General features: G+C 42.2%; 3 protein-coding genes across 3 annotated transcripts in view; 1 reads left to right on the top strand and 2 right to left on the bottom strand.

The window, feature by feature from the left end:
* cacna2d3 (calcium channel, voltage dependent, alpha2/delta subunit 3) overlaps positions 1 to 9,150 on the bottom strand; it is a 31,061-nt gene extending 21,911 nt beyond the window's left edge. Inside the window, exons 1-5 of the mRNA XM_041953404.1 lie at positions 9,026 to 9,150; positions 7,310 to 7,391; positions 4,832 to 5,053; positions 3,210 to 3,326; positions 1,368 to 1,427 (exon numbers count right to left, since the gene is read on the bottom strand). Coding sequence (XP_041809338.1) covers positions 1,368 to 1,427; positions 3,210 to 3,326; positions 4,832 to 5,053; positions 7,310 to 7,391; positions 9,026 to 9,150 — 606 coding nt within the window. The remainder of the gene's footprint in view (positions 1 to 1,367; positions 1,428 to 3,209; positions 3,327 to 4,831; positions 5,054 to 7,309; positions 7,392 to 9,025) is intronic.
* Positions 9,151 to 13,631: 4,481 nt separating this feature from the next.
* On the top strand, positions 13,632 to 15,828 carry LOC121622730 (parapinopsin-like). The gene is made up of 4 exons (XM_041959676.1): positions 13,632 to 13,962; positions 14,161 to 14,489; positions 14,679 to 14,921; positions 15,718 to 15,828. Exons 1-4 carry the CDS (start codon positions 13,632 to 13,634, stop codon positions 15,826 to 15,828), a joined length of 1,014 nt encoding a protein of 337 aa, XP_041815610.1.
* A 3,101-nt stretch (positions 15,829 to 18,929) lies between these two features.
* The window catches only part of cacna1da (calcium channel, voltage-dependent, L type, alpha 1D subunit, a), a 53,341-nt gene continuing 46,165 nt past the window's right edge, over positions 18,930 to 26,105 (bottom strand). Inside the window, exons 39-47 of the mRNA XM_041946861.1 lie at positions 24,634 to 24,767; positions 23,671 to 23,787; positions 22,867 to 23,255; positions 21,358 to 21,384; positions 20,554 to 20,682; positions 20,308 to 20,447; positions 19,943 to 20,049; positions 19,379 to 19,696; positions 18,930 to 19,235 (exon numbers count right to left, since the gene is read on the bottom strand). Of these exons, the coding sequence (XP_041802795.1) occupies positions 18,930 to 19,235; positions 19,379 to 19,696; positions 19,943 to 20,049; positions 20,308 to 20,447; positions 20,554 to 20,682; positions 21,358 to 21,384; positions 22,867 to 23,255; positions 23,671 to 23,787; positions 24,634 to 24,767 (1,667 nt within the window). The remainder of the gene's footprint in view (positions 19,236 to 19,378; positions 19,697 to 19,942; positions 20,050 to 20,307; positions 20,448 to 20,553; positions 20,683 to 21,357; positions 21,385 to 22,866; positions 23,256 to 23,670; positions 23,788 to 24,633; positions 24,768 to 26,105) is intronic.

Below are 26,105 nucleotides of genomic sequence, written 5' to 3'. Positions count from 1 at the left end.
ATATATATAGTTTATATGAAAACACTGTGATTTAAAATAAATCAAAATGCAAAATATATCTTTGGCAGAATGTAAAATGTCAAAATATAATGTCATGGTTACAGAAATTTTTCAGCAAACCATGTAACAAAAAATTACATACTTATATATATATATTTGTTGTAGAATTACTGGTGAGAGAGTGAGAGAAACCAAACTGTCCATGAAGCATCTGGAGAAAATGGAAACTTAGCTGTGTTACTGTAATAAAAGCCCACATATGATTCAAGAAAAAATAGGCTATTTCATGAAAACAAGTCTCACATTTGTATAAATCCTACAACAATACAGCTGCTTTTTAACGAATAATAGAATACACACACACACACACACACAATAAATTCCTTTTAGCATTACTCTATATTACTGGTTGAAAACAGCGGTTGTGTGTTTGGGGTTTTCAGGTGCAGTCTGCATGTGTTGTTATGGCTGTGTGAACAGCAGAGAAACGGGCAGGGAACGAGGTCCCCGAAATGTATTCACAGGATGTAAATGCTTCTATTAACTGTAAAGTGCTGCCATTATTTCAGTGTTTCGTTGCTCGAGTGGGTTTCCAATCTAGAGCCACGAAAGTGAAACAACAATGCGCCACGCAAAAGAGTTTCATTTATCTTTGTCCAGAGAGAGAGAGAGAGAGAGAGAGAGAGAGAGAGAGAGAGAGAGAGAGAGAGAGAGAGAGAGAGAGAGAGAGAGCACGAACAGACGACAGAAATACTGCATTCCCTCTGCAGACACTGAGGAAGCTCAGTGCGCCCTGGAAATCTGAACACAGTCAGAGCGCATGAGCATAACCTGTGAAATAGGACTCAAAGTAGAAGCAATACAGGCCGACTCAGAGTCCAATACAGAAGCCTCTGAGAAATGTCAGTACGTTAATCTGAATATTTTACCACGCATTACAGCCCGCGGTACAGCCTCGAACTCTGCACAACAACAGGACACTGGCAACAGATCTGATACTGGATCACCAAGTTATTCTGCTGCTGTGCAGGCGCCGCAGCAGCCGCCGCAGCGCAGACCTGCCTTTGAGCTATGCTTACACTTAAAACCAGCCGGCGTGAGTTATGACACGTGGCGCAGCAGCCTTCAGTATGTGCGCCATTGCTTATCAAAGAAGCGTTATGTATCGAGGCACTGACAGGACATCAGTGCGAAGGACGACGCCAGCGCAATTAAAGACTTGTAAGGCCTATTACCCTTCTCTCACCTTGCAGCCGCTCCTCCCCAGTCCAGCTCAAAATGATTCATCCCGCTCTTACACAGTGACACACCACATTTTTAATAATCATGTTCCTCCTTTCTTTTCTTTCCTCAGGAGCAGATCTTACCTGCAGGTCGGGATTTTCCTCATGCTGATGGTGCGCTTCTTCTGCTGCCTCCACCAGCCGCTGTGGAGTAAAAAAACCAAACAAACAAAAAAAACAAAAAAACACTGGTTGATAAACTGTTACACACACAACACATTTAAAAACACGTGCAAACGAACCAATTCCTGTTTAACTTGTATGCATGTATATTAATACACACTCTTCTCTCAGACCTCCGCAGACTTTCAGTGATTCATCCCCGGAAGTTTTTCCTCACTCTGCTGCTCTGTGTATTTGTCACACCTGCTGTTTGCTCCATTATTTTCACATCCCAACAAACATCATTCCACTGAAGAGGAACATGATCGAGGACCATTCCCGGCCTTTAGATTAATCTTTAGGTGGGATCGTGTGGTACCCTGTGTCCAGCTTTAGCTGTGGACTCAGTAAGAGGGTGTGTTGCCAGATCGGTTAGTCTCTCCCCCCTTGCCAATCCTTATAGTGTCTTATAAGGGCTGAAATCTGTATAAAATGTGGGGCACTGCTGTGGAGCGCCGCTGTGAAATGATTGATGGAGGCAGGTGATTTCATGCCGCGTACCAAAGCAGCGACACCTCGGTTCTGGAAAAATATGCTTGGCTTTGTGTTTCCGGGGAAATGCCACCTAAACGTTGCAGTCTCTCTGGCCCCCGGAGCCGAGCAGGTAATTAACATCTGTCACACGTGTCAAAATAACTGCTATATAAACACAACGACTGCTGAGCGGCGGTGGCCAGATTCGGTTGACCTCGTGGTGAGTTCTCACGTCGTCAGCAGTCGGCAAATAATGATAATAATAAAAACATCATGCACTATATGTAATGGATATAAATATACATATAAGATGATGTAAATGTTTTTTCTCTTGGCGTCCATATTTTCTCTTCTTATGAAATGTCCCTGCAGCGGTCACACAGCTCACCTTCACCACTTTATTGGGGTCGCTGCCTCAATTTTAAAGTCGCTTTTCAATTTGGACGGCGTGATGACGTCAGCAGATCAGGCTTTATCACACCTGTGCAGGTTTAACTATGAGACTGGATTTTATTCTTCTTTCACAGGAGCCACATTTGTGTTGTTTGCACATATTTTTTTTTAAACAAACATTGTAAACTATGAATTAAACCCCGTTCATTAAATTAAGCGCTTTCCTGTGAGTGTAATTTATAGGCTGCATTGTCATGAATTGTCGCACACATGGGATCAGGCCGGGGGGAGATAAACGTTATCATTTCCCAGCAGTCCCTGCGAGGTGCAGCATTAAAATGGTAACCGTCTCCTCTGCGCTGAGGTCGCAGACAGGCTGCTGCTGCGAGGCTGACAGCGGCTCAGACGTGGACTGTAATAAATTACATGTGAGAAAATATTCCTGATGAGCCTTTTACATCGACATTGAGGACCGATTTGATTTTTTAAAACATTGCACTGTAATCTGCTTTTCCAAGTGACCAATTCGATTTAGGGACTGTGCAAAAATTTGGCCTATTGGGGTGGAGAGGGGGCTGTGATTGACTTTTTAATAAAAGTTGACCCTCCTCATATTCATTGCGATTTTTTTGGGACCATTTAAGAAATATTGAAACACGGTTTCTCCTGATATCTAATCTATGTTCTTCTATTTAAACCTTCATATGTTGACAGAAACAATCATTTTCACATAAAGCCACCAAATCTCTCTTTAGAGGCAAAGTTAGTGATTTCAAAAATTATTGCAAACTCAAAAAAAATCCTGCCTTCTTTTTACTGAATATTTTATCACATTAAAATTAATTACAAAATAAAGTAAAAAATGCTTTTTTCAAACATGTCTAATATTTTACCTACCCTGGTGGCCTCTGCTTTTTTCCTGAACACTTCTTCCATCTTCACAGCCAGGTTTTTAACCAGTTTCACACCATCAATTTCTTCCACTCTGACCGACTTTTCAAATTCTTTATATTTCTGAAAAGAACCAGAAACATATGTGTGGTGTTGACAGAGGGAACAAGTGCAACTCTTCTCACAGTGGCTGCAGGAAGACATGCTGCAAACTCATTGAGCTGACGTGGTTGATTAATCCATTAGCAGTGTCTTAAATGTCCACTCAATAAGGCAAGAAAAAAAACAATAAGATAATCATCTTTTTCTGTGTGTGTTTTAATGTATTTTAGAGCACTATTGTTTCACTGCATCCCACTCCAGAGAGGTGGGGAATTGTTAAACAAGGCTTATAAGCCGTCACATGTTGGCTGACAAGCTGCATGCAGCCAGTCTCAGATGAACGGTTGATAAAACCCTCCGCAACGCAAAGTGATTGATAGTCTTTATCCGCTCTCAGTCATTGGCTGCACATGCTGCTTCTGTCTCTCTGATTGGCTGGAGATGGCCATGTTGGGTGGCCGGGGGGATGGCAGTGCTGGTTCTGAAGCCTATGCATGGTAAGAGGGTAATTGAAATGGAGTCAAAGCACAGGAGAAAGATAATAACGTGTCAGGCTTGGGCGATTCTGGGTAATGAACTACACCTCACATAATGCTGATTCTGCTGGATGCACAGGACCTCCAGTGATACAGAACAAAGCCCGCCACAGCTCGGAGGACTATAACATTACATAATCCCACACCTGCCTGGCACACACACACACACACACACGTCAAATAAAAACAAAAGCCTGATCCTCTCACGCTGTCCAGTCAGCCACATCACACACACTTCCAATAACCTTATCTAAAAATAAACATAAGCAACGTCAGGCTTGTAGCTCGCATTCGAACACATTACACATTGTGTGGACAGGACGCACAGACACAAACACACACACACACACACACACACACACACACACACACACACACACAAACCAGTACATGAGGCGACAAATTACCTACTGAAAGGAAGAGTGTGGGCTCGCAGTGGAGCAGAACAGTTCATTTCACGCCTGTCCTCCTCGCCTCAGCACCTCGTGTCCCCCGGTCCCCCCCGTCCTCCTCCCTCACACTCCTCCAGTCATCAAGAGGAGGTTAAGCCCCATCCATCAAAAGCACTGATCATGATTATTGATTAGAGTAATGACCAATGCAGGAGTGAGGCCTGCCTGCCGGGAGCCTGAAGAGCCCCAGTGTTTCCCGCTTTGCAGAAATCTTAGTAAAATCGGGTAATTCACCATAAAAGCATCTAATGATCAGCCTTAATGACCAGCCCCTAACGACCCGTCAGTTCTCCTCACAGCTCACTGCTTTGTGCTGACTGGCTCGGCACAGCTCTCTCCAGACATGCCTCCATGAACAGGAACACGAGCAAAGTGCTTACATACACACAAAAACACAGGAACAAATCTGCAGGGCATACTGCAAAAATGTTTTTGTACAAAGATGAAATACATATTTGGCAACAAATTGAAGGCTATCGCTTCAGCTTCCACCACACCTATGAACTTAAATCTATATCTTATGTTAAGGAGCTGTCACCTCAGAGCAAGGAGGTCCTAGGTTTGGACCCTGGAGCCGCTTTCTATATGCAGTTTGAACGCTCTCCCCATGTTTGCGTGGACCTCCTCTGGGTGCTCCGCTTTCCTCCCACAGACATGCAGCGGAGCTTTTAGGATTAATCCTGCTATTGCCCTTGACCGAGGCACTGGCCTCAGAACTGGAGTTGGTCCCCGGACGCGGCGCTGTGATAGCCCACAGCTCCTAAAATAGTGAGGATGGGTCAAATGCAGAAGATTAACAAGTATGATTGGGGTTCATGTAGTAACTTAACCTACAGGAGGGAAGTAAAGAGTTATTATAGACAGAGGGATCACAGTGTCCCATGTTGAAAATGGTCTATGGATCCTGTACATGCAACACAGGCTCACGGCAGTTTGTTAAATAGTCATGAAACTGAATCTAAAGGATTTGTATGCATGGATGCAAATGTTCTATTTTTGGGACACATAGCACTAATTACAAACAAATATATTTCAAAGAAGTATCCTTCATACATGCACCACTTTTCCTTGAGTGAACAAAACACTGCATTGATGAACTGTGCTGGAGTTGCAGGGAGGATGGCGGGCATACAGAGTCCAGGACTGTGACACCCGAATCCAGGGTCCAAGTCCTGTCTGTGGTTAGGTTTAGGCAACTTTAAGGAAAGATTGATTTCAGCTAAATGTTATTGTAAAATGAGTTTGTGAAATAGTAACAAAATGCAATCTGTAGGATTCGTGTACATGGACACAAATTTTCCATTTGAAAGTTGTGCACAAAAAAAATTGTGCCCACTTACATAAATCCTGTACATTCAATTTCGTGACTGTTTCAAGAACTGCCATGATACCGGGTTGGTACATTAATAAATGCATGCCATGTGCAATGAGTGACCAGAAAAATTTGATCCACTGTGCACTGTGGTGCAGTCCTGTAACAGTGAAACTCAGTGGTCAGGGAGATGTTGATTCCATCCTGTGGTCTGTTTTGAGGCTGTTGTTTGCATTATAGATGCAAGATGCAGCGAGATGAACATTCTTGCATGGATGTGAATGTGATCGATAGAGTATTGAAAACACCTTTCAATACACTGCAGTTCAATTTAACACCAGGCCACAAGCTACAGCCTCACAACATACCAAAGAACTGAATCAAAAACTGCTAAAACAGAAAAACTGAAACTGGACATTTTAGGTAAGACTGTACTTACTGCAGGGTGATGTATTATGGTCTTTAAAACACAGGGTTTAAACCCAGCTGACAGAAAGGAGAGCTGTTTCTTAAAACATTATTTCGCCTGAAGTGCTGGTAAGCTGCTGTAACCTTTCGTCAGAGTTTAACCCCTTCAACCCACATACCTTCCCGTGGGTCCGCTGTTACGAAATCATGTGATGTGGCCCAGCTTTTATCAGACGCGCAGAAACTTAATTTTTTATTGTAATGCAGATCCCAGACTTTCAAAATATACTGATACTGTAGGCTGCATTTTCAGCAAGTGTGGATGGATTGATGTGCAAGATTTCCAGAACACTTACTTTTGATGTGACGTTGCAGCCATGAAAACATGGTGTGTTGGGTTTGAATATGTCACATGGTCTAAGCAATAGCAAAGAGATGCATATAGAAAACTGTCACAGAGAGTGGATATACTTTTGTCTAAAAGTAGAGCTCCTTGAATACGATAATAACTTTTTACTATTGTTGCTTGTGCAGTTTATGACCATTTTTTATCGTCCAGTCCATCTCATTTTTCTTACTTAATAAGAAGAAATCTAAGGATAAACCCAGGGTTAATTACGCCATTAGGATATACTGTATTTTAAAAGGTGCCTTTCATGCATATATTCTACATACATATAAATCTAGCATGAGACTTAAAAGACATTATAAGCATGCTGATGGGCAGTTAACCATTCATCCACCTGCCTGGACTCTGACCACTGGAGGCCTGTGAACACAGAGCCATCGAGTGGTCAGAAAGTTAAATCTACGGCACTGGGTCATCGCTCACTCTCTGCGGATTTCACTTGTTCATCCCATCATAACAGCCCCCCCCACCCACTGTCGACCCCAACCGCACTCTAATTCAATTTGTCCTCTTGTCGCATTCACATCCAGAGGTTGAAACTCTTGACTCCAGAGAGTTAACTGGAGAGATGAGATGAGAGAGGAATCAGAGCCACGGTAAATGAGCCGTGTCAAGTACGAACACACACTCAGGCACACGCGCGCGCACACACACACACACACACACACACACACACACACACAGAAACATGGAGCTCTGTCTCGGCCAAACACACCTGAGTCTCCTCTAAAATAATGCATCAGCATTCAGCTGAGACACCAAAATGTCTCTGCAGCCATTAGACAGGGAACACAGCATTACAGCCTACAATGTCTCTAACTACATGACCATCAGACAAAGGGAAAATGCGTTTGCATTTGCACAAGACTGGGAAATAAGAAGAGTACCTTTTGCAGTAGCTGGGATCCAGAATATTTTGCAGAAATTGATTTAATTTCTCCACCAAATGCTGAAGCCCAGAGCTTTACGCTAGAACACACAAAGAAAATGAGTGTTTAGCCAAGAGTCTCCCAAATATTCTGGAAAAATGCACATAAAAAGTTTAAAAGAAATACACAGAAAGTTAAGTGATTGAATTAAGTAAATGAAAGAATGTTGAAGTTATTGTCCAAGTTTAAATTTTGTATTTAAAAGAACATATTTGAAAACCTTTTATACCAAATGATGTGAGATTGAGCAGCAGGAGGTTTAAATCTGTTATCTCATGTCACCTTCTCCCCTCTTCTCCTTGTCCTCTCCTCACCTGAGCTGCTTCTAAATGCCTTTAATCTCACCTCTGTGCTCTTTTTTTTAAAGCTTTAATTCTGAGACGACCAATCAAAAGATTGTCATCAAGGCCCGGCGTCCCTGACCTTCACTCTCCTGACAGATGATTGCTTGTAATAGTGATGATCCATACTGTAGTTATTGGAGCGTCTTCTATGAAACTGTAAAAGAGTCTGGCTGAGCGTGGCACAGAGACACTGTACATGAAATGTGAAACAGAGCTGAATGCGACTGTCCTACAGGAAGATGCTGCTTTGAGAACATGACCTGTTTTAAGGATTCAAACAAAAATAAAGGATTTGTGGTGGCTAAATTACTACTTTTCAAACGCACTGATCTTACAAGAACAACCTTTTCTTTAACAAAGACCAACCAAACTGGACTCATTTAATCTAATCTGATATTCTGTTTTCTACTGGTTTGCCAAACCTAATAGATTTATGAGTAATATTGTGGTTTTTAAACTAAACTAAGCGCTGAAGAACTTGAAGGAAAATGTCTTGCTTCATATCTTTTAAAAGGTGGGTAATAGAGCATTGAGCACCTGAACTTGGAAATTAGTTAGTGCACAGAGTTTAAAGATAAATCTGTTAGGAGTGTTATCCAGGGTGAGATTAACTATTATGATCTACATTTCCATCTTTCATTCTGGATTCTTTAGTCTTGCGTTGAAATTGTTGGAGGTAAAAACAGGCAACAAAATCCTACAACAAGGTTCCCAAAGTAAAAGCTTTTGTAGTTGAACACTTCTCTCAATGTGCTGCAGATACAACGAGACTTATAGATAAAAATGTGATTCAGTTTATTGTTGTTGTATGAAGACGATTGGGAACGATTGGACTATGCCTTTAAAGGCTTCGCAACTGTAACGATTTACTTTTATCAATGAAGCTTGTTAGACGAATAAAAAATGAAATTATTTTCATCAATTTGAATTATTGTGCATAATAACAGTAAAACGATTGAGATAAAAGATGTCTCTAAAAAAATTACAACTAAAATTTATAACTGTAAATGTTTGTCTTGCTTTTGCTAGAAACATACTGCGGAGCCTTGACTCATGAATAACACATATGATTATTATTGTCAGTTAATTGATTATATATTACACTGCCATATAACAAAATAAGACCCCAGAAGAAAGTAAGTAAGTGATGAGTTGAGCCTATAATAACTATTCCCAGTCTCTCTGTCACTGTAAACCCTTTAAAAGTCCTTAAATTCACTCAAATCTCAACGGAATGCTGCTCCTCTGATGGCTGCGTCTCCTGTCTGTGAGAGATAACATTTTAGTTATTTCCACGTGAAAAAAAGTTGCAGAGCTGCCTCGCACTCACACTGACAGAGGAATGCCTTGCTGGGACCCCGCCACCTCCACCACATTCAAGCCGACGAGGATCCAGAGCAGGAAGAGGCTGGTGCTGTGCGCGTGAGAGAGCAGGATCCTCCAGCCCCCCAGCATCTTCAGATCCGCTTGCAAGAAGATGTGCACAGTAAAATCCCGTCCCAGCACCGTGCTGGACTGCTGGACCCCGGTGCACCGTCTCCAGCCGCGTTACTGCCGGCACGTACCCTACTGTATTTGATTGGGGGGGAGAGAGAGAGAGAGAGAGAGAGAGAGAGAGAGAGAGAGAGAGAGAGAGAGAGAGAGAGAGAGAGAGCATCACCCTCCAGCCTCCACCCTCTGCTCCCTCTGCCTCTCTCTGGAGATGGGAAACCCCCCCTCAGACTGCTCTCCGCTGCAAGAATCGCGGATCTTTTCGTTTGTTTTCTGGGGTCGTGCAGTCGTCTGCTCGCTTGCAGGCAGCCTGGAAAAGCTTGAGGAGCTTAAAGTCTGCAGGATCTGATTCCTGGAGACGATTGGGGGGGGGCTCTTTTATTCAGTTTCCATCTGAGAAGAGCAGCATGGACAGGTGCACCGCCCGCAGAGCTGAAGAGAACCACGGAAGTCGCCTGCAAGATGTTACAAATGCAAATGAGTGAACTTTGGTTCTCCTCCACGACGCGCCTCTCTCACGTCCACTGCCCTCAAGTTGTTGCATTTAACGCTGACGCTGCATTTAACTGCACACGCTTGATGTACAGTATTGTTTCCAGTCTCCGCGCTGCGCACACACACAGACCTGTGAAAGCGTGTGTTTTTAACCATAACTGAGAGGCGATCATAACGTGCATGACATGATGTCTTTTTCAGAGCATAGCGGTTGGAATAAGCGCACTGAATAAGGCATAAAATGGCTCTGTGGGCGATAATGAGACTGCAGATGTTTGATGAAGGCTTCCGCACTGCCAGCAGCACAATAACAGGAAAAAAACAGTTTACTGTGGGAGTAATTCGGATTCAGTTAATGAAACTATTTCAAAACAAGCAAAATAAAAGAGGCAAATGTCGCTAAATAAAAGCAGCAAAATCTCCTAATTGATCTTTTGACCAATGACGTCATGTCACACACCAGCAACTTTTCCACGTGGGCCTCGGAGACCACTTCAGGGCTGGAGGTGTGATGAATCAGTGAAGCAGGAGGATCTAAACTCCTCTTCCATGCAGACATAAAGTTTTGGGTAGTGCGCCATATTCATCGGTGCTTATTCTACAATAAGCGCGGACCCACCGTCCACTTTAAACTGCTGATTGAGAAGCGATAATGTTGTCAAGGCAGCGGGCGGGTTGATGCACCACGCCTCCACCCTCCTCCTCCTCCACCACCACAGAAATCGTGTTTCGACTTGAGGCTTTTATTAGTTTAGTAATTGCGTCGTACATCAAAGTTGTGAGGAGCCTGTACTGTCTGGGACGTGCCGATAAGGTGCCTGCATGTTGGATGACGGACAATATCATCCAGGCCTTCCTTCGCAGCGCCGCTTCCCCGAAAGCTTTAATTAACTATCGACGGCAAATAAAAAGCAGTTCTCTGTCACGATACTGAAGAAAATCCCGTTGTTTTATTCGTCTAGTCCTGCTGAAGTGTCCTTGAGCAAGGAAATGTGTGCGTCCGGGCCGTTGCACCTGTCTGCGTCCTTTACGCATGTGGATGCAAAACCATATTCTGCATTTGATTGACTCGCGGTAGGTCAGATAAAGTCATTAGGGAGTACAAATTGATTGCATTCACCACGGTACAATGGTATTATATGGTGTGTCTTGCAACGCCGTCTGTGCTTGTGTGATTTTTTTCCTTTAGTGCATCTAAATGGATTCCAGCAGCGTCCAAAGTGAGCACAGATTTAATAAATAAGACCTGTAAAATACTCTTCTTTGAAACTAAATCTATAAACATGCAAATATTTTTCATTTTGAAAGCTTTAAATACCGGACACAAGATTTCTAAACTAACTAAAATACAAAAATGTATTTAACTGATTTTAACTGAAATTATTTTTATTGTTTCACTGTCCATGAACTGACTGAGTTCAGAGACAATCCCGCGTCAGGCCTGTCAGGCCTTCCGGTTCTCTCCATGGTGCTGAATCTGGTTTGCACCAAGGAATCTGTGTCTGTATGTTTTACTGGCACATGTAATGTTTAAGAAAGACAGTCCCAATATGAAGTCAACTTAAAAGCTTCAATACTTCATCAGGGAACAGCGTTATGGAGCTGGATCTGTAAACATGTAAGCTCAGCAGCTGTTATCATTTAGTCGGTCGCACAGTCCATGTTTCACCTTGTAAACAGCAGTTTGACAAAACAATTTGTATTCAGGGTCTGTTTATTAGCTTTTTGAAGATCTTTCATATGGAAAAAGCTCAGAAAAACAAAGGCAAAACATTTAAACCTCTGAAATCTGGGGACAAGTTTGTGGACCTCTGTTTGTATCCTTTAGTGAAACAGATAATGTTCAGCCTTTTAAAACAGGTAAGCTGGCCTCTGTTTTCACAGCTTAAAGTCATGTGCCTTTTCAAGTAAATCAAAATGAAAGGTTTTGTTCCAGATATAAAGCCTGGTAATCGGAGCCAGACTGCTCTCTCAGCCCAAACATTTGTAATCTCTGTCTTGACTTGATTGAACATAAACCTCTTAGGAGGTTAAACATGGGACACCTGTTGTCATGTTAAGTCCGGGGGCTTAACCTCACCTCATGCCTTCAGCAGTGGGGGTATAAGTCGATTTAGACCACCTAAAACAGCTGACTTTTCTCATCCAGTGAACTGTGACTGCAGAAAGATTATATCCCACCTCAGTGTACGCTGCATTTCTCACAGGTCTTGTACATGTACAGAGCCACGGTTGCCTGATATGTTTATATCACTGCTGTCAAGACTCAAAATGGCAGTGTTAATATTAACATGAAATAACCAAGCAGCAGCGACAAGCTGTACTCGGTTAGCTCAGACTTACTCGAAGCTTCAAACATTAAAAATGCACCTGTGAAAGCACCAATATCTCTTTTTCTTGCTGTTATCAGGAGTTACTCAGCATCAGTGTGACTCAGTGTTTGATAGCATGTTCAGGAGAGACTTGTTTATAGCACATCACAGTGATCCTGAGTCCAGACAGCACATTGCATTGTGCCATAAATAAAAGCTTAACCAGTTACTTCACTGTTTTTGGAATACCAGTGGGGTTAAATGGGATCTCTCTGCAGGAGCATGCACTTCGGTCTTAATCTGATCCACAGAAAACTTCTCCTCCTCATCTCTCATACAGACATAGAGAGGAAAAGCTGTCCGTGCACATGTGAGGTTAAATCTTACGTAATATTTTCAGTCATATGCTGTGCAGATAATGTATATTGACTGAATTATAACAGGGGATGGACAAAATATCCAGCACGCCTCGCAACAAGTTGACATGATGTTGAGTCTTTTGCAAAGATTCATCAGAGGTATTGATTTTAAATGTATCATCAATGTCGATGAGGCCTGAATGATCTATAAAAAAGGAATCTCTCACGATGACTCTACCTGCGCCATCCGATGACTGCTTGGTTTGGGATGGAGAGCTAGAGCACGGGCCGAAGTATATCACTCAGAGTTCCCCATAGTCTGTGCAAGATCACATTGAAGAGGGTCAGGGTTAGGGGTTAGGTTTAGGGTTATGGTTGTGGTTAGGTTGCCCTAACCCTCCACCGAAGTAGATTCAAATGTGTAAAATCTTGATTGTTCATCAGTTTTAACACCACCCCTGTGCCAAACTAAGCTTTAACAATCTGTGCACATGTCTGATACTTGTCATTGGTATGTGCAATAAATATTTCCATTGTACAATAATGTTTTGCATCATTCAATTTGTAATTTTCCACATTTGTGTCAAAATCGTAGGAAAATAACAAGCTCACACTCTCCACCACTGACTTTACATACAGTATTTTAAATCACCAATAAGTATGGCCCGTGTGTTCTCAGATTGTGCCTTGATATTACGTCCTTTTGGCCATTTAGACTCACCTGCAGGTTTTCCTCAATGCACCAAGAAGAGACACCACAGCTGTTAGCATAACTAAATGATCACTTTTATTTTGTTGGCCACATTTAATTCACCCGGTCAAACTTTTATTGAGCCCTGAGGAAAGGGAGAAGGAGAAAGAAGGAAAGAAAGAGAGGAAGTGAGAGAAAGAACCCGAAAGAGATCATTGGCCCTCATCAATCTTTGCTGTAGTAACCACAAATTGTGATGCAGCTCCTCTGAACACTCTCTTTATCCCTCTGTGAGGTAGGAGTGGTCAGAGAGTTTATTCTGTTTTTCCACTTGCTTGGTGGACTGATCCTGGCGAGGAGCACTGTGGAGTCATCCTGTTTAAGTGCATTTACAATCAAGCAAAAGGTGAGGGATCAAGGATCACCATTTGGAGGAATTACTCTTTGTTAAGTCCTGATTTGCAGGACTTATTCTTAGACTCTGGCCATGTAATCTCACTTGTCACACTTGGGTTGTGAGATATTGAATGCCTAGAAGCTCCAGGACAAGAAGAAACTACCTGACTGCTTTTTTAAAGCTCTGCATCCATGCAACCATCTCTTTTCTCCCAAAATGCTTCCTCCTACCTGGGCCCACACGGGGAGCCCCCTCTGTCACGCACCGGCTTCATCATTCTCTCCATCATTATGGCCATTTTCACTGGTCCGGCCATCATACTCAACGCTACAGTGATCATTGTGTCTCTCATGCACAAGCAGCTGAGGCAGCCACTCAACTACGCTCTGGTGAACATGGCCGTGGCTGACCTGGGCACAGCCATGACCGGAGGGGTGCTGTCTGTGGTCAACAACGCCCTGGGGTACTTCTCCCTGGGGAGAACTGGCTGCGTGATGGAGGGCTTTGCAGTGTCCTTGTGCGGTGAGTGAGAAGAGGAGCAGTTTATAGGTTATTAGCTGCTTCGGTGTCTTTTGTTATTTTGTTCATGAATTTTTTGTTTAACAGTCTTTTGATAGTTGTTCACATCATTTTCATGTTATCATGGAACAACATTCAGTTTTTCAGTTAGCAGGCACTTCCCTGCTTTTTTTTCCTGACTTTGCTTTCCCCCACTTGCAGGCATCACATCTCTGTGCACGGTTGCTCTGATCGCAGTGGAGAGGATGTTTGTTGTGTGTAAGCCGCTGGGGCAGATAACCTTCCAGAAAAAGCATGCGGTTGGAGGTATTGCCTTGTCCTGGCTGTGGTCCTTCACATGGAACTTACCCCCCCTGTTCGGCTGGGGCAGGTATGAGCTGGAGGGTGTTGGGACGTCCTGTGCACCAGACTGGCACGGCCGGGACCCTCATAACGTCTCCTACATCCTGGCTTACTTTGCGGTGTGCTTTGCTGCTCCCTTTGCCATCATCTTGGCATCCTACACGAAGCTGATGTGGACGTTACACCAGGTGAGCATTTATATGTTTGGCTTCATCATAGGAATAAATGTCAAAAGACATTTCTCACTGTTATCACTGTTTGAGGCTAAAAGAGGTAAAAGTATTTCATGTTTCTCATAAGATATGAATTATCGAAAAGGTAGTCATGTGGTATGAAAAGGCAAGTGGACCTCTTACGGTTCACATTCTGTGTTACAGGTATCAAAGATGGCCTGTTTGGAAGGTGGAGCAGTAGCTAAAGGAGAGATGAAGGTGGCGTCCATGGTGGTCCTGATGGTCATGACATTTCTCATCAGTTGGTTGCCTTATGCTGGCCTGGCCATGATAGTGGTCTATAACCCTGAGGTGGATATTCACCCGCTGGTGGGCACAGTGCCAGTTTACCTGGCCAAGAGCAGCACTGTCTACAATCCTATCATCTACATCTACCTCAACAAACAGGTAAGGTAACACTAAATACAGATAATAACTGAATTTAAGTCAGGTGTGATAAGCAAATTGCAGGGAAATAGCTTCTTAAGAACCAGCTCTGGATTACTTTGCCGTTTTGGGACATCAGCACCATCTGGTGGGATTGATAGACCTCGTTTTAGGACAGATATCCAGCAGAGTAATGCGCATTTCTGGTGGAATTGGGGCTAAAGACAAATTACTAAACTACCTAAAATAAACATAACAATAATTAAAATAATAATAACAATAATAATTCTGTATAATAAAAAGTAGAGTCCCCTGAACAACGTACTTCAGCCCTCACCCTCAGCATTTATAAGCACTATATAAACATCTAATAAATACTGTATAACACACTACAATGTAATTGTAAGCAGCTATAAGGACATCTTAAGTGTTTATTCATATATGGTATTTGTCAACTGTGATAACTTCTCCCACAAAGACATATTTACATATTATTTCAACTGTGTTATAACACTACAAATATCATACATTATATATAATAAATATTATACATGCTCACAACTACATTAAAATATAATTTATTAATTGTTTATAAACTGCTTATACATGTTATAAGGTGAGTAAAAGAAACCATTGGTACCATTTTTAAGATATCTTCAACATTAGCCGTGAATGTTACTTTGTGTTTGTTTCTATATTGTACAGCATATGTCATTTATATTATTTGGATTCATGTTTGTATGCACAATAATGCACCTTACAGGAGCTGCTGAATGTTAAAGTAAAAGTGTGCACTGGCTCATTTGGTTTCCTACAGTTTCGTAAATTCGCAGTGCCCTTCCTGCTGTGTGGGAAAGAGCCTTCGCTGGAGGATGAGGTATCAGAGACGACTGTGGAGACTTCAACCAGCAAAGTGTCGCCCGCCTAAAATGTACACACACCTACAACCATTGCCTCAAATGTGTCAGTGTACACGTCTTTGTTGAATACTTGTGAGGTGTGTTGTGATTTTATTTCTTTCATGTCACGCATAAAGACGTGGTTGTGAAAACAGAATACAAATAAATGAGAACAGTAATTCAGCATAAGTTTATTCAATGATGATCAATAGAAAATAAAATATCAGTATCGATTCAAATAAAGTCAAGGCCAAAATAAAATGAAAAATACAAAAAAATGTATTGATACAAAACCTAGAAGGTTATAGTAAAGCATTTGCTACTAAGAGAAATGATGTTTACTGAATAAAAACATTAAGGAGCAAATATCAAGACTTTCAAGTAGAGAACATTACCATGGGTCTTTCCATACTTTTGTACATATTTTACATTATCTTCTATTTTAATACAGCTTTCAGAACATTAATAGTTGTAATAGTAATTAGAATAATAACAATATGAAGAAAACTAATAGAAATGTTCAAATCAATATGTGTTTCTCTGTAAACTGGTGCTTTACCGTTTTATTTTTTTCCCTACCGGTGAACAGAGAAACAGTGCACCTTGAAAATATTTTTTTAATACTCTTTCATTCCCAGCATTGTAAGGTGAGGTGTAAATGACAAATATAGATTCCACTAAACCATACACACAGTCACAAAAAGTACAAAATTGTCTCACCTTAATACACAAATCTGTTTAGAAAAAGGAGAAACAAAAGCACTATACAGTTACTTGTGCAAAGACAAACAGCTATGTGCTAATATTTAAATACCATTGGTATAGACTGAACCAAATCATTATTTTCTTTTTTCAGGAATCCCTGACATGAGGTAAAAGTAAGTTCTTTTCATCTTTAGTTTAACACAACTTTTAAAAGTGTTTACAAAATAATGCATATCTTCAGTTCATCAGTACTGTAATTGCTACGAATAGTACAATGTGCCTGTTATGTGCATTGGTCCTTTTATATGACAGTCATCAACAAAAGGACTAGAACACATTATTTTTTTTTTACTCACAAACAATTCAAAGAGCCCTTTCAATGTGCACACAAAATGGAAAACCTACATTTTCATGACAGTATTCGGTTGAATTAGAGTACGGTAAGCACTCGCCTACAAATCAAACACTCATGAACGACAGATCACGTTTACCCTAAATATCCTTGGTGCTAATTCAAACTCTCCATGGTAATGCCTGAAAAAGCCCACTTCAGCTTATTTAGTCCAGTGTTCGTATTGGAAGTGACCAATAAATGATAATTGCTAAAGAGATATTTTGTTGTCTTGTGTTCCAACTTGTGGGCTTCAGTTGCTCCTTTTTATGCATCATGGGATAGTTTTTCCCTCGTAGTCTCATTAATAAATATGATTGGGGGAAAACACAAAGTCCATGTTCAATCTTAACTATTCCCTTTCAAAGACTCCACTGTGGGACACTGTGACAGACAGGTAAGTTGAGACAATGATATGTTGTCACCGTTGCCTAACGAGGTATACTGTATGCAGGAACCAGGCAGGCTGAGAGAGAAAGGGGCGGGGGGTTAGTATTGCTTAGCCTCTCTCCAGCATCCTGAAACCAGGACACCCTCGGTCCTTCCACCTACAACACACGTTGGACTGTTTCTGACCTTTGGATGTGTGCATGTGCCTCCTGCCACCACGGGCTCCGAGGCCTCACACACTACATGAAGGCGAAGATGTGATTGCCAAGATTCAGTACAAAGGTTTAATGGAATTACACCATGATCAACGAAGAGTATGTCATGGAAAATCCCAGCACAAGCTATGAGAAGTATGAATTTATCCCTGTTACTCCCATCTGTCAGTTTTTCTTTCTTTCAGCAGCAAAAAGGCATTTCAGTAGGGGCTGACGAAACCTAGGTTTGACTCTGAAACCAACTAAAAAAGCAGCATTGTTAATGCACTATGCATTTTAAATTCTTGTGCATGCCCTGCACAAAATATGCAAACAAATGTGTTCATCACATCTATATAAAATTTCAGCACTGGATCCTTGAGGCCTGCCTTCTAAAAATGCTCCTTTAAAGGGGGCTTAACCTTATGCAACTGGTGTTGGTTAAATGAAGTAACACATATACTCCTATGCTAAGAAATCAAAGCCATTTGCATATCTTGTGCAGTAGTGTCGTCACACAAGCAGAACCTCTTAAAAATGCTGTTTTTATAGGCAAAATAAAGGGTGCATAAAAGGCAAATGAATATCTGAATATTTTACCTAATAAAATAATGCAAGTCTGCTTTTATAGCATAACAGGAGTCACAAGGGTCCATATTGCTGATCTTTTAAATGATACATAATTACAAAATATAGAATATCTCTTTACAAAGTTTCTTTTGTTATATAATACAATTTACAGCATATCAACTATGAAATATTAATCAGGCTATTCTAAAATTTTAAAATAACCTGCCTGCTAGTGCATTTATAACAAATGCTTTTGTCGCTTCAAAAGTACATATCTCAAGTTGAATGATGCTATAAGTAGGACGGTTAGTTCCTGCATAATCTGGTACAACTCTACTGGTGCTCTTCACTTTTTGACTCAGCTGTAGCGATCATTAAACGGGCTGTTCTAACAACGAAGGGATCAAGTTAGACTAACGACTACGGGAGGAGATATGCCTTTCTATGCTTGCATTGAAAACTTGCATGATATGCCAAACCTTAATAAAGTGACCGAGGTAATGACATCGTACATCTGATTGTCATCACCCTTAAAGACCCGCCTTAGAGAGTATCTCACACCTTAGCCAACTGGTCCATCTTTCAGTGGCGTCAATGTCCTCATCTCTGATTGGCTGCAGGCTGAACCTGTTCGTCACCTCCAGGTCAAGACCTTTGACAGTCAGTCCCTCTGTGCTCAGCAGGGATGGTACCTGGCTCTGTGCTGTGACCTCATTTGCTGGCAGGTGGAGAACAATTAAATGAACGGGACTTGTGTGTCTCTCTTCTGTATGCCTTTTCTCTTCAGTGTAAAAGGCACTTCTTTTGGTCAGAGCCAACAGATGCATTTCTTTTTTAATTTTCACGAATTTAGTCTGACAAGGTTCTTCTCCAGCCACTGCTATAAAGTTGTGATGCAGATCATCTCGTCTGCCAGGTCCTCCTCATAGGGAGCTCTCGGTTCTGTCTCTGGCTCCTCGTCACTGTAGCTGGCTGCGGTGTCCTGCAGTTCATAGTCCCTTGGAGTCAGAATGGGGAACACGTTGACCCCGTTGACACTTGGGGCCATCCCTCCGTTCAGCAGGTGACTGGCTGCGCTCTCCATCTCATCTATTGTCATCTCACACGCATCTGCTATCTCGTGCTTTGTGGCAGCGACAAACTTGGGGTCCTTGGCGTATCTCCCAAGCCCTTCAGATATCAAAACCTGCTCGACAGATTGTGAGGAAAAAATATGTTACTGTGGATCTCTGCAATCTTGAGTTACTTATCTTGCTTGTCACATTTTGTTTCGCAGCATAAATTTCAAGCTGTGCCTGCAAAGTATTTGGCCAAACTGAAAAAACTCACCGCTTCTACAAGGCTGGTGGCGCTGCCTCTCTTCTGGTGGTACTGGTTATGGTACTCAGGTGGCACCTGCAGGTGGACAGGTGAGTACGTCCTCTGGGAGAATTCGGGGTCGTCTGTGTACCAGGAGCTCTTGCGCACCGACACTTGGCTGCTAGCAGCGCTCTCCCTGTGTGGGTGGTCCACACGGATGAGAGGGGTGTAGTATGGCGACTGGTCTTTACTGGCCGGGGTGGCAGGGGGAGTGGCCCAGGAGCGGGTGGAGCGGGTCGGGGAGAGGCGGTGGGCTCTGCTGGAGTCCAGGCCTGCTACAGCCATAACCTGGTAAGTCAGGAGAGACATGTGGTACGGCAGTTGTAATACAGTCAAGCTGTACTACTCTTTGACTAACTACGACTACTGCTGCTACTGCAGGAGGATGTGTGCACAAATATTCCAGGGAAATATAATGCGTTTGTTACGTTTAGAGACTGAGGGAAGTAATAAAATGATTTCAAACAAGTCAAAAAAGTGTTCAAAACGATGGAAGTGAGCAAACAGTACATGTGGGACATGTGCCTGTGTTACCTGGTGCTGCATAAGGTGCAGTGGGAGAGCGGTACGCTGATGTGGAAGCTCATCCTGGCTACTCTGTCTGCGCAGACACTCAAAGTTGAAGGATGGCCTCCTGTTACCTGAACGAGTCAGGAGTGGACCAGTGAGTGACCTCATGCAGTAAACTTTGACAGCATGCAACACTGCAAAATGCTCAAGGAATATGCAACTGGGTGAGAGGGTAAATCAAACAGTGTGTGTTAAATGTACTGGCATGAGTGCATTCAGTAGCGTGACCCTTTGATGACAGAGAAAGCTGTTTTATGGCTGCTTTTGTCCAGAGTTCTCTTCACTCTTCACATGTAACTCATGCTGCAGCATACAAAAGGATATGATACCTTGAGGTGTGGCAGGAAGCAGCCGTCTCTTCGGTGACCTCCGGGAATCGCGGTAGAGAGGCTGCTCGTCATCATCATAGTAACTGTCTGGGTGATGGTAACCTTTGGGAGTCTCATACTCTGTGTCGCTGTTCTGATACCTGGCAGCACATCAAAAAAAATATCTTCCTATATTTTTTCCATTCTGAGGAGGGCGCAGCTGCACATTGGATACATAAGCTCATAGGCAGTCAGAAAGAGTAATACCTGTCCCCTGACAGCATGCTGTCGTCTTCATAAAACTCCTCCCCGCTGTAATACTCCCCAGAGAAGCGGTCTTCATCAAACTCCTCCTCCCTGCGGATGGTGGGGTGGCGTCCATCAACTCCGTGGGACCTAATGAGAGATCAGGGCACAGGGGTCAGAGCGTGCACACTCCTGCTGTACAGGGGGGTTGCTGGAATAGGGCCATGCACTGCCATGCAGACGCAAGCCTCCAGGGGGCAGCGATGCAACTGACCACCCTTATAAATATTAACCACAGCCAAACCAAGACAACAGGCAGCAACTTTCAAGTGGAAGAGCATCACTCTGTCATCTAAACATCTCCTCCACTTTGAGGTCCTTCACTAGATTAATCAAAACACAGATTGCTTCTGTTCAGGAATCGTGGAGTGAATTAAGAGCAGAACTAGTGGTGACGAGTCGTGCGATTTTTAAAAACATTCTCAAACAAGTCTTTGTTTTCGAGCATCTGGGTCCTTCTTCAAAGCAAGCACGTCACTTTGACACATGCATAAAGCAGGGCTGCTCTCAGCAATATGCTGGCCACTAACATTTATGTTTCTACTCCTTTTACTTTAAAGCATTGACACAACTGCATCACAACAGAGGCAGCTGGTAACCTGAGAAATGGCTGGCCAGCATATAGCACATGACACTGACTTATCAAGGATGCAACCATTCATCGATCCAAAACCAAGTCAAAATGAAACAAATAAATATAAAAAGAAAGTCCTTCTTTTGCTGTTGAGACAGACTGCTGGAGCCAAACCTAGAAAAACAACATACCTAACATAGGTCTCATAGTAGCGCCTTCTGTCCAAGAAAGCAGAGGGATGGTTGAGAGAAAGCATTTTGGTTAGGAAGGAGAAAGGGAGGAGAAAACACAGAGAAAAGGGTGGAGAAAGTGTGACATATATATCATACAGTATATGAATCATATACAGCATTCTCATATATATGTATGGGGAGGAGAGAGTGTGATGGCGGATGTTGGTTGACAATTTCATTTTCTATTTTTTGAGATAAGAACCAAACTAAAAATCATTTCTCTTTTGTAAAGTGGCAGCAATGAAATTGTCCTCCAAACTTATTGGGTACTAAAGAAAAACAGGGCCAACACTCTAAACAGAGCACAGGAAATAAGGAGATAAGCGCACGATTGGTGACTTATGAAATGAACTGTCAGTATGAAAGTAGGCTTGTGATCCATTATGGAGTGAAGGGTTTACAATATAGGTTTGTGAAACGGGAAGGTCTGATAAGAAGCTGGGTCCTGCATGTGGGGGAAAAATATTTATGCAACAGATACACGTCCACAGGTCTCATTGCTGCAAGCACTCAAGGTGTAGAAGCTAATACCAGTGTTTTGTTTTTTTAATTTCCTTAGTTATGTGCTGTCACACAACCTAAGATAGCTGCACAAAAGGAGAAGAGTGGAAAAGAAACACATTTAAAGACTGTACATTTTCATCTGCCTACTTAAGTTTCAGCCTAACACCTTAAAAGAAATACATATCTGAATACTTTGAAACCCTTACACTTATTCTGTACATTCTAAGAGACAAAGAGATTTGTCTCTAAACTGTCTTATCTCTCCACAAAAATTTTGAGAAAACCTTGATTAATAGGAAAAAACACGACCAAGTAGTATCAGATTAATTAATTCAAAACACCAATCATGTCTCCATAATACACAGTATACATTTTGAATGATTCTCCTCATCTAAATAAATTAACTGAAAAACTAAATCTTCTCAGAATTTTGGAAAAGAGGCAGTGAGATGATTGACACCAGTCTCACGTACCACCAGAAGCCTGTTAGCTTAGCTTAGCCTAAAGGCTGGAAAAAGGGGCAAACAGCTAGCCTCCAAACACGATGTAGTATGTTAGGAAGTGAACTTTAAAGGCACTTTTATGTGGACTTTATTACCTTTTGATAGAGCCAGGTTAGCTATTTCCCCATTTCCAGTGTTTCTGCTAAGCCAGGCAGTGTTTCAAGCTATTTTAATATTTATCCACACATGAGCGTGGTATCAATCGTCTTGTCTAACTCTCAGCAAGAAAGTGAATATTACTATTTGCAAGAATGTTTCCCTAATTCTACAAGACAAGATCAAATTGAACATTTGCAATGACACATGACTTTAAATGTTTTGTTCACATGTAATTTCTACATTTGGGAAGTTCAGGAGCAGGAACACCCCACCAAACATGTGCTCAGAGAGCTCGCTCTACATCTCTGATTTGAACCATTTCTGTGGCAGCTCAAAATGCCGATGATCAGCGTGTGAATACCTTTGACCTTGGGGTGTCCGCGGCTTGTCGTACTCGTAGTAGGAGCTGCGAAGACCTGGGTAGCCGTTGGGAGGTGCGTGTTCATAGTAACGATGGTGTCCTCCATTGGGCAGACTGGACATGTTGGCATTGTTGAGGTTGATGTTGGTGGATTTGGGAGACTTGCCGTAGGAGTTGTGGTGGCGGTGGTGATGGTGGTGGTGGTGGTGATGGTGGTTGGGGTGGGACATTGCATTGGCTCGAGACAGACGTCCCACCGGCTGCTCCATATGGGCGTAGTGAGGCGGCGGCTGCACCTGCAGGGGTCGCTGTGTGGCGTTGGTCTGATGGCCGTTGGAGCGCCGATGACCGCCGTTCATGAGATGGTTACCGAAAAGTCCGCCGTTACGCTGTGGAGGAAGGGTCAAAGTAAAACCACCAGGGCTTCGACTTGTTACAAAGCAACAGAGCAAACATGCTATTGATGTTAAGTCTGGGGATTTTCTTTCCAGAAACTGAATGAGCAAAAAGAAGTTCAGAAGCTGGTTTCATGGCACATGACGTGAGCAAAATGAATGCATTGTTTGTAGTTTGTTGGAACTGAAATGGCAAAAAAAACAAAGGAAGCCAAAATGAAAAAAAAAGCTACTTATTGTAGCAATATATAGAGACAGTACATCGACTGTATATTTAGCTGATCAATATTTCCTTTAGCTTTATTATGTGCACATTATCATGGAAAACACCAGTAAGTAACTTTAAGAGCACAATATTAGAATTTTTGCCACAAACATTCCTCCTCTCATGTAAAATTAAATCAGTTACCCTATAAATTTCCTCGTCTTCCTCTGGAATAAAGTCTACTAGCTCGTCATCTTGCAGATCACATGATATCGCTCGGCGAATTTCGGGCCCAATATCATGCAGCGTGCGAAGGCCAGCCTGTAACCATGACAATAAGAGGGCTAAACGCTACAGCGGGGACCTTCATCTTACAACTCACAGTAGGAAATCTGACATCACACACTCACAACCACCACACACACTGGGCATACACACACCTGTGCTGGAATATGCTGACATTTACAGTACTGACGGACTGTGAGAGATGAGAACACACAGACAGACAAATGTGCTCTCCTGAATGCAACCTGCTGTGAGTATTACTGAGCTGAAATGTCTTGTGTAGCATCCAGCAGTGCTTTGTCTCACATGTGCTGCAGTTAGTGCGGTAAAGAACTACTTTTCTTGCTTTCCTTTGCTTTGTAGGTGTACTTAACCAAATTAGTACAACATACACAAAAATGTCCTTATAAATGAACTAAAAGCTGGTCATGTTTACTGTCTGACAGTGATATATGGGGATATATTGGAGCCATATATCGTACATCATAACAGAAATGGCAACAAGCTTTGCATGTGACTTTCATGAGTCGATGAGTGAATCGTGATGCACAGAAAACACGTGAAATGAAGGCTGGAGACGATGGCACACACTTAACATCAACATCTGTGATATTTAAAGACGCAGAGACACGAAGAACAACTTCACACATTGGAAACATATAAACCACAGATTCATACTGTACACCAAGATCATGAACGTCCTGCTGGATCATAAACCATAACATTAGCACACTTAATGATATTTGAATGAAATGCACAAAGACACATTTTACAGACTTGACTCAACAAAATAACGATGTTCGGAAATCCATGTTTTCACACAATGCTGAGCAATCTCTCTCCTCTCTCTCGTAAATAACACACAAACACTGGGAGACTCACCTGCAGAGCGATGGCTGTGTTGTTCTGGGAGGGGTGAGCACCCACCAGGCCTTCCTCTTTACGTTTCTTGAATTTCCTAAAGTAGTCCTGTATCAGGAAGGTGGCATAGAACTTCCCCACGGTTACCTCATCATCTGAGTGAACAGACCACACAAATGCTTCCTGTGTCAGCAGGTCACTACACACAGCACCCTGGGAGACAGAGGCAGAGGCTCCTCTCCTCCCCCGTCCATTCTCTTTAAAAAAATGTGGGTCCATCACTTTAGGACCGCAGACAAGTGAGGCACGCTTCAACCCCAATCAACCAAAATGATTTATATCAGAATTATATACATCCATCTTGATGGTGTATATACTGTACCTCCATCTGCACCACCTGAGATCCTTCGCTGTGTTTCAAAAAGGGCAGAAAATCAAATATTTGCTACAATATCTTCCTGCTGTGTTTGTGTTTTTCTACATCTCAAGAGCTTTAGAGGATAAAAGTGAGATCTTCTACATTATATGTATGTTTGATTTTAGATTGGGTGGATTCAGCTGGAGGATTAAATGCTCAAACACTTAGACTGTCAACGTGACCCTTTACAGCTGAGAGCAGTAGCTGCAGTAACGTCTCTGTCCCTTCTTCCTTAATGTCGGGCTACTAATGAAGAGGACAGACTAAGCAGAGTTAAGGTCAAAAAGACCACAAATAAACATACAGTATGACTAGAAAACACTGCTACTTTTCAACAGGCAGTGCGCAATTTGCAATGACATACAGGCTGCAAAAAAGAAAGATTTAGATAAGATTTATCCGGCCATTAATGTACTTTTGAGACACTTTTTTAATTCGTTCCATTTTTTTATATTATATTTTTGGGAGGCAGGACGTTGTATGCACCAAATTATCTTTTTACATGTCTGACGATGCCATGAAATTTACTACTTTAGCACATGCAAGCAAGCAGATCTACAGTATGCATCATACATGTCAGTATGTTTGGAGAAATTCACCTGTTTGTGCTCATGTATGCCTTTTTGTCATATGATGTGCGCTAGCCCATGAATACTGTATGTTCTTGCATGTATTTTTGTCCCATTGGATTTTTTTTTGTTTGTTTTTATTTGAAGAGTGTTTGCAAGAGTGTGTGAGAATCATTCTGAAGCAGGGGTCTGAATCACTTTGAACAAGCACGCTGGGGACAGAGATCGGAGAGAGAGGCAACACTAGTTCCATGCCACCACCCTAAAACAGAACTGCTTCAGAATATTCTGAAGTGCCTCAGAGTTTTGGATACAGAGACATAAAAGTGTGAGAAGAATAAGCTGTGGAAGCTCAAGCAGTGAGAAAAGGACAGATATTAAGGGAACAGAGAGAGTCAGAGAAACAGAGAAAGGACAGAGACAGATGAAGGAGGAAATAGACAGAGAGATTAGTGAGAAAGACAGAGCATGCACTTGCACAGTGGTCTACAAGGCCATGCAAGCCC

The sequence above is a fragment of the Chelmon rostratus genome, chromosome 2, assembly GCF_017976325.1.
Source record: "Chelmon rostratus isolate fCheRos1 chromosome 2, fCheRos1.pri, whole genome shotgun sequence".
Lineage (NCBI taxonomy): Eukaryota > Metazoa > Chordata > Actinopteri > Chaetodontiformes > Chaetodontidae > Chelmon > Chelmon rostratus.
The sequence above is the reverse complement of the archived record's forward strand: the minus strand, read 5'-3'. Positions and strand labels throughout refer to the sequence as shown.